At 36.6% G+C, this 8626-nt stretch overlaps 1 protein-coding gene across 3 annotated transcripts; it reads left to right on the plus strand.

Annotated features, from left to right (window-relative positions):
• The first annotated feature begins 343 nt into the window (after positions 1–343).
• TRMT10C (tRNA methyltransferase 10C, mitochondrial RNase P subunit) lies at positions 344–5477 on the plus strand. 3 transcript variants are annotated; one of them, XR_016510843.1, is made up of 3 exons: positions 371–434; positions 1828–1896; positions 2521–2671. XR_016510843.1 is itself a non-coding variant. In XM_090276066.1 (3 exons), the coding sequence occupies exon 3, from the start codon at positions 3376–3378 to the stop codon at positions 4648–4650; it is 1275 nt and encodes a 424-aa protein (XP_090132192.1). In that variant the 5' UTR covers positions 371–434; positions 1830–1896; positions 3364–3375; the 3' UTR covers positions 4651–5477. The 3 variants fall into 3 exon arrangements, 2 of the variants coding, with proteins under 2 accessions (XP_090132189.1, XP_090132192.1); XM_090276066.1 differs by lacking the exon at positions 2521–2671 and adding an exon at positions 3364–5477 and having other exon boundaries at positions 1830–1896; XM_090276063.1 differs by lacking the exons at positions 1828–1896; positions 2521–2671 and adding an exon at positions 3364–5477 and having other exon boundaries at positions 344–434.
• Positions 5478–8626: the final 3149 nt, after the last annotated feature.

Raw genomic sequence — 8626 nt, forward strand, 5'->3', positions numbered from 1 at the left:
GTAAATGCTTATAAATGAAGGAACTGTGCAGAAAGATTTAAAAAGGATTAAAGTTTTAAATAATAGAGGAACAAAGAAAAAAAAGAAAAGAAATAATGGGAGGTAAAAAAAAAAAACAAAAAACAAACCCAGCTACTTAACCTGTTCCGGTTGAGACAATTATTTACAACGGTGCATGATACGCAATCACGCTCCTACCCCGCAGCGCAGCTTTCTAAACTGGTATGCGTGCCCTTGCGTCGTTACGTCCGAAGACCGCGCCTACAGGAGAGGGCAGGATTTCCGGCTGCGGGTCTCGTGTCGTGACAGTTACTGCGAGAACTGATACGGGAAGTGGGGTGATCTCTGAGAGGCTGCTCTTCACCGCAGAGTTCTGCGACCTGTCCGGGTTCATGCGGTTTGCGCTGGCGGGAGCCACTGTCTCTGCAGTCCTGGTATGGACGTTTATTGTCATTTCCAAGTGTGTGTGTTGAGCTGGAAGGACGAGGGAGACGTTCTGAGATAAGACTTAGTGGAACATGTGCACTCGGAAGGCCCACAGTTAAGAGGAAGCCCAGATTGATGCATAACATGCTGCTATTAGTCGATATGTATATATCAGATTTGAATTTTTGGAAACTTTAGCTGTGCTGTCGACTTTGGGAAAAGGATCCCAGTTGTGCCTTGTTGCTTTGGCATTGTACAGAAATTAACAGCCATATTGGTCTAAAAACGTTAAACAATTTTTTCTATTTGTACGTGTGTATGCACTGTATTGAACATTTAAGGCCTTATCTATCTACATAAGTTTGACTACAGAAACTATTAAAGTATTCTCTAATGAAAAAAGGAAGCCCAGTGACTTAAGAAACTATGAATAGTACAATGCTCAGAACAAGAGCAGCGTTTCCCAAAATGATATCCTTTTTCAGTTTCTTATATTTTGGATTTTAATTTCTATGGTATCCTAAAAATATTTACCAGTTACAGAGACAAAACTCATAAAACATTTGTTCTGAAATCAGAGTTTCTCATATTGGGGCTGAGGACTCCAAGTTAAATATTCTGGGGAGTCTAAATTTTTTTTTTCTTTAAAAGGTGTTTATTCAAAAAATACTTGAGGAGAGTTTAAGATCTTGGTCTCTGCATATGTATATGAGTCAGTTTGGTTCAAATAAACATATACAAATTTTATAAAAAAAAAAAAGAAAAAAATATTTGAGTGATTTTTGAGACCTGTATATTGACAGGCATTTTCAAAGTTAATATTATCACAGTCTTTGTCCTGATAGTTTATCATCTAATATGGCAAATAAAAGGCAATTACAATGTAGTGTTACAAGTGTGTACTATGATAGAGAAATACAGGGTGCTATAAAACTAATAGAAATATTTCATCTAAAGTTTTGAGATGAATTGCTAGAGAGGTGTAGCTGAAGAGGTGAGCAAAGGATGGTTTTGTGAAGAACTTTATAAGCTTTGTTTATAAATTTGGACTTTATCCTGGCCGCTGTAAGCTTAGAAATACACAGTAGGGATGATATGAGTTCATTAATCAGATTTGCATTTGCTCCAAATGGCTTAAAGATGAGGGAGAGCAAGTCTGGAGGCTAGGAGACACAATTAAGGAAATGGGGTTGGGCCCTGGCTGGATAGCTCAGTTGGTTGAAGCATCATCCCCATATGCCAAGGTTGTGAGTTCGATCTCTGGTCAGGGCACAAAAATGAAACAAGCAATGAATGCATAAATAACTGGAACAACAAGTCGATGTTTCTCTCTCAAAAAAAAAAAATATTAATAAAAAAATTGTTATCTTTACCTGAGGACATATTTTTCATTGCTTTCAGAGAAAGAGGAAGGGGGAAACAAAAACATCCTGAGTGCGCCTGGACCAGAGGATTAAACCCGCAACCTAGGTATGTACCCTGACTGGGAATCGAACTACAGCCCTTTGGCCACAGAACGATGCTCCAACCAACTGAGCCACAAGCTCCAGGGCAAATTAATAAATATTTTTTAAAAGAAAAAGAAAGAAAAAGGGGTTAAAGAGAAGTGAATGGATTCATGAAGTATATAGAAAGTAAAGTGAATATAACTCATATGGATTAAATATGATGTGTGTGTGAGAGAAGACAGTGATCAGGTGACTCCCAGTTCCTGGCTTCAGCAAGTGTATGGATAGCTGTGTCCCTCCCTGAAACAGTGGCAGAGGGAGAAGCAGGGAAGAGAAGTGAGAGAGGTTATTTCAATTTGTTGCATTTGAGGTGTCTTCTGATTCATGTGGTTGAAGATACTGAGGTAAATTCAACCTCATAGGGAAAATGTTTAGATTGAAAAAGGCTATGGACAGAACTCAGAGGCACCTTTAAAGAGGGCAAGGAGATGGAGCATCTGAGTGGGGGTGCACAGGTCAATGAGGAAGGAGATCCCGAAGCATGCAGTCATTAAAAGAAGCCAAAGGAAGAAAAAAATTTCTTTTAAAGTATTTTAGTTGCATTTTGTAAAAAGTTGAATTTCATTTTTTTCTCCCTTGAAATCAGGCACTAGTTTCACATCCTTAAGCATCTTCATTGTTTTGTGGACCTCCAGACCTTTAGGATAAAATTGTGGAGCTTATATAATTGCTCTAATTTTGGACATTTTGTTTGGCAGTAACATTATTTGCTGCAAAATAAAGTCTGAACTGGAGAAAGGAGGTTTGTTTTATTTTTAAATCAGTAGATCTTTCTATATTTCTGTTTTGGAAACTAGTAGAGCAACTCCTAAGGGCTTTTTTACTAGTTTCCATATTCTATAACTTTTCAGTCCTTTGTCTTCATGTGTTGCTTATGTTAGAGATCTTATGTTTGGGTCGGTATAGGATGGGGCAAAGGTAGATTTACCGTTGTGAGTACATGAAACACAGTTTATTCTTAAACTGTTGTTTGTTAATTATTGTATTTTCCATATGTACAACTGTAAATCCACTTTTGCCCCACCCTATATCTGGGTTAGTCTAGAATGGAGAGGAATACAGCATCATGATTTTAGCCACATCATTGATATATAACCTTGTTATCTAGTAACATTGATTTTTCTGGGCCTAGATTCAAATCTAAAAAGGATCTTCCAAGTATCCTTTTGTCTAAAGCAATAGTGAAATTCATGTCTAAAATAAGAACCCAAATAAGTTTTACACTTTTGCCTAGTGAGTGAGTGATCAGAAGCTCTGGGCCACAGAAGTCTAGGAAAAACTAATGGTGCAGGAAATAAAGCACTAAGATTACACTTCGTGTTTCAGAAATTGATTGTATTTTGATCTCAAATTTATACTTGCATAGTTAGTTGTGAGGTTTTTAAAATCTTTGTCTAACTTTTCACTACATTTTTCTTTTTTTTAATAGGGGTTTTCTTACATGACTGTTTTCCTCAAAATGAGTGTTAGTATCACCTTCATAAGACCTTTTGCCAGAGTTTTAGGGCCGTTTACCCATAACAGGAAGAGAAGGGTTTTATATTCAGCGATTCTTCAGAGAGACATGTCTTCCAAAATACCACCTGTGTCCTATGCTAATAAGGAAAGTACATCACCTGAACAGCTGGAATTGGATGAGTGGAAAATTACAATGAAATCTAGTGTGCAAGAAGGTGTTTCAAGAGTCTCAAGTACCAAGGATGAAGATCCTTTAGTTGCCACTAGGGAGTTAATTGAAATGTGGAGATTGCTTGGCAGAGAAGTACCAGAACACATCAGTGATGAAGAGCTCAAAACCATTATGGAATGTGTTTCCAAATCAGCGAAAAAAAAATACCTAAAGTACTTGTATGTTAAGGAAAAAATGAAAAAAGCTAAGCAAATAAAAAAGGAAATAAAAGCAGCAGCAAAGGAAAAAGCAAAAGAAAACCAGCTGCTAGAAACCACTAAAGAAGATAAACAGCAAAACTTTTTATTTCTACGACTTTGGGATAGGAATATGGACATAGCAATGGGCTGGAAGGGTGCCCAGGCCATGCAGTTTGGACAGCCTTTGGTTTTTGACATGGCTTATGACAATTATATGAAACCAAAAGAGCTGCAGAATGCTGTTTCCCAACTTTTAGAAAGTGAAGGATGGAACAGAAGAAACATTGATCCTTTCCATATTTATTTCTGCAATCTTAAAATAGAGAGCCCTTTTTATAGAGAGTTAAATAAACGTTATGGAGAAAAATGGGACAAACTGCTTTTAACAGCAACAGAAAAGTCACATGTAGATTTATTTCCAAAGGACAATATTGTATATTTAACTGCAGATTCTCCTAATATTATGACTACTTTCAAGCATGACAAAATTTATATAGTGGGAGCTTTTGTTGATAAGGATATGCGGCCAGGCACATCCCTAGCCAAGGCAAAACGGCTGAATTTGGCAACAGAATGCCTTCCATTAGATAAATATTTACAATGGGACACTGGTACCAAAAATCTCACCTTAGACCAAGTAATGCGTATTTTGTTAAGTCTGAAAAACACTGGTAGTTGGGAAGAGGCTCTGAAGTTTGTTCCTAAGAGAAAACATATTGGTTATCTGGAGATTCCTCAGCATTCTCAAGAGTTTGTCAACAAAATGAAGAAGTCAAAGACTATTAATTCATTTTCAAAGGGCTCTCTGAATATATACAGAAAAGATGACTCGAAAGAGAATGTTTGATAGCTTAAAAAGTAAATGGATTGGAAATATAGTTCTGTTAGTCTCTTCCTGAATGGAATTCACTTATTCTTAAAGGTTGTCTTTCCAAACTAACTGTATCTTTTGCAATAATTAAACACCTGTAAAACTTTGGAAATATATATATATTTTACTATAAAAAAATCTTAGAAAGTAAAACGTTGTCCAGGTTTGTTGAGCCCAGGAAACCAGTTGTATCATTGCTATGACTTTCTTATGAGTACTAAGTCTCAGCCTCCGTTTTTCTTCTTAAATGTTCTTTTAGCCATGTCAACAATTATCCTTTCATCAAAAATTGATAAAAAGATTTCTAAACTTCAGGTGGTTGTTCACTTATTAAAGTAACATTTGGAACAGTGCTGGGCATGTCATAGGCACTAAAGTATATTGTTTATCTGAATATTAAACAAAAGGTAAGCAGCCCCTTGGTATATCATGGGATTTGGCTGTATAATGAAAAATGGGTTTGTGAAGATAAAACTCCCTTCTTCTTAAAAAAAAAGTTATTTGGTGTCACATACAGTACTTCCTTTTCTAGGAAATTTTTTTTTCTCATACAATTTTAATGGAAATTGCCCTATTTTTATAGACCTAGCTCTCCTGGCCACAGCTGATTATCCCAAAATAGATACTTCACTCCAGCTTAGAGATGGGCATCTGACTTTAAGATAGACCAGTGATGGCCCTGGCTGGGTGGTTCAGTTGGTTAAGGCATCGTCCCGATATGCCAAGATTGCAGGTTTGATCCCTGGTCAGGGCACATACAAGAAGCAACAATGAATGCATAAATAAATGGAACAACAAATTGACATTTCTCTTCCTTCCCCTCTGTCTCTACAATCAATAAATTAAAAAACAAAAAAACAGCCACACCATTTCTCCCAAGATTTTTGGACTTGAGAACAAAGATACCCTGTGTTCATTCCTTTCTGGTTGCAGACTTTGACAGATAAGAAGCTCTAGAATTGGTGGTGGATGTATCCTTTTCTATGAAGGAAGCTAGGAGAAAGTGAATTTTACCTACAGAAATGAGACCAATTTCTGGAACTGTTCAGAGCCCTGCTTCCAATTGTCTCAGGTCTAGCTATAGATTTCCTTTAGCATTTATTGGTGATTCAAACTTCATGTAGTACCCTAGTATCCCTCTAATAAATTTCCCTTTGTCTAAGCCAGTTGAGTTGGGTTTCTGCCACCTGCTATCTAATGAGTCCTAATATACTTGAGAAAATACATACTTGTTTTCTAAGAAGAGAACATTAGGAACTACTGTATAGTCATTCTAGACTACCAGCACCATTAAAATTGTTGAAAACATGGGAAATAGAGCTGTATGTCCAAGCGTTTCTACCTAGTATCTGAACTGAAAATTAGCATAAGATGCTATCCAATACATTTCTTAAAGTGGGGCCTAACTTTTACCAAATACTAAGTACCTCCTTTGTGCCAAGCAGAATGCAGTTTACATGAATTATTTAAACAAATTACTATTATCTTTTTTACAAATAAGATGTATTCAAAATAATTCAACCTTTAAATATCATTTCAAAAGATCTGTCTGACTTTAAAGTCTCAGCTTTTAGCCTACAAATTATGCACGCTATAATAAGGCAAGAATAAAGTGCAATGGAAAAGCAAGGCTATGCCTAACCTAAATGGGATCAGGAAGGTCCTTGAGGAAGTGATGTGTTAGTTTAGAATCAATGACAAGTGTGATATGAATGAATTTCAACTATTAGACTATTAAAGTGGCAAGGTGTTAATACTTGAACTGGTTGAGATATATGGCAGTTAACATAGCATAGAGGTTAAAGAAGAAGAGTTTTAAGATTTCCTGGCAGGGTCAGTGCTAGAGTGAGGCAAACAAGGCTCCTAGGGGCACCTGGCTAGTCTCTCAGCCTTATTCCCAGGGTTCCAGCTTCACCCTCACAGCTTCTTGACATTGCTTAAACTGCTTAATCTCTTGAAATTTGTTATCATCTATAAAAAAGACTAGAAATAACTTTTGACTCATGGAAAACAATACGGTGTCTGGCACATAGGTTTTAAGTAATATTAATTCAGACATTCAAAATTGAATAGAATTTCATTGTATGGAATTTTTAGTAGTATGTACAAGTTATTGTGTTTTTTTAAGGAGTAATTCTGTATAACAATATGCTGTTATTTCAGTCATGCAACAGTAGGATTAAAAACAAACACCATTTTCTTCTAAACAGCCAAGTAGTAATTGATTTCTAAGATTGTGTTTCTCTTGTGTAGATAAATCAGATGGCAACCTCCTTCAGTTTGGATTCATATTGATTTTAATTGTCCAAAGTTGTCAGAATTGGAACTAACAGAACCTCAAATGTTGCTTCAATTTCTCCAAACTAAAGGGTCTGATTTCCTATGCACTAAGTAGAAAGTAATGGCTTTTCTTTATCTCAAACACCCCATAATTTATAGTATTTTTCTCTGAAGGCAACTTTTGCCTATATTCTAGTTGTCTTTGCTTGTTACCTATTATAGACTTGTTTTTTATGTAATGCCATTTCTAGTTCTCTTGCTCTTTTCAAACATGCTACTAACTTTCCAGCTTTTAATAATTAAAACAATTTAAAAAGAAAAGCCTTTACTTGCTATTATCCCTACAATATTGCCTAGCTGAACTTAATTATATCTAAGCCAGATCCTTCAAGCAAGCATTTGAGGTGCTTAACAGTCATGTAGCTAGTGGTTCCTACACTGAACAGTGCAGCTCTACAGCACGCTTGATACCCCTGTGATCTGCTTTGTGCTTACATCAGTTCTACCATTTCTAGACAGATTCAGTGGCCATTTGCATGGCATATCTTCTAAACTTGACCTTTCTTAAAATACTTCCTCTTTGATTTATTTTTATCACTCTAGCAGCTTATCTTTCTCATTGGCTCATTCATTAATTTAGCAAATATTTATTGAGAACCAAGTATGTGCCCAAAAGGGTTTTAGATGTTGGTGATACAGCAGTGAGCAAAGTATTCCCAGCCTTCATGGATATTTAATTCTGGGCAGAGGGGAGACAGACATAAATATGTAAAATGTCAGATGGTGATAATTAAGTTTAGTGCACTCCCTCCATCCTCCCCACCTCTGCCCCCAGCTGTTTGAAGACACAAGAAAGCAGCCATCTGCATGCCAGGAAAAAAGCTCTCATAAGAATACTAGCACCTTAAGCCTGAACTTTCTAACCTGCAGAACTGTGAGAAATGTCTGTTGTAGAAGACAAAAATAAAAATAAAAAGTTTAATGGAGAAAGGGAAATGCTGGTGTGAGGAGGCATTACTGTTTTATAAAATGTGGCTGGGAAGTGCCTTCTGAGCAGATTGTTCACTGCACAAGAGCAGCCATACTACCACCCTCTCCAAGCCATGCACTCTGGTGCAGGGCCATATTTGCTAGAAGGAAGAAGCACCATTTCCTTCATTCAAAGGTGCTATCTACCTTTAAACCATGTGCTTAAAAAATTGCATTCAGTAAGAGAGCATCTTTTTTCTGATTTGCATAAAGACTGATAAGATTGACATTTGAGCAGAGACCTGAAAGAACTAAGACTGAGCTATGGAGATTTGAGGGCAGAGAGTTCCAAGTAAAGTGAAGAATGAATGCAAAGGTTCTGAGAGAGGGTTCAAGGATGCTAGTGGGTAAAGAGAGCTGAAGATGAGAACAGCGATAGCTAGGGGTCTGTAACATAAACCTCTCAGACCATTGTAAGGACTTTGGTTTTTATTCTGAATATGAAGGGAAGATCAGATTATCTTGAACAAAGAAGTGATCTGGTCCTGGTGATTTAATAGGATAACTTGATTGTAAGCTCCATGATGGCGAGTATTTTTTTTTTTTTTTTTTTGTTTGTTTGTTTCACTACTGTATCCCAAAGGCCTGGCACATAACAAGTACTTAAAAATTTGCTGAGTGAATGAATTTGATTCCTTTTATT

This window comes from Furipterus horrens, unplaced genomic scaffold, assembly GCF_987537825.1.
Source record: "Furipterus horrens unplaced genomic scaffold, mFurHor1.1.pri manual_scaffold_1, whole genome shotgun sequence".
Classification (NCBI taxonomy): domain Eukaryota; kingdom Metazoa; phylum Chordata; class Mammalia; order Chiroptera; family Furipteridae; genus Furipterus; species Furipterus horrens.

What these genes read in the sequence shown, in the direction of transcription:
- TRMT10C (XM_090276063.1), top strand. Translation starts at nt 393, where the DNA reads ATGCGGTTTGCGCTGGCGGGAGCCACTGTCTCTGCAGTCCTG. An exon ending in CCACTGTCTCTGCAGTCCTG is followed by an intron (nt 435 to 3,363) that starts GTATGGACGTTT and finishes TTTTTTTAATAG; the next exon opens with GGGTTTTCTTACATGACTGT.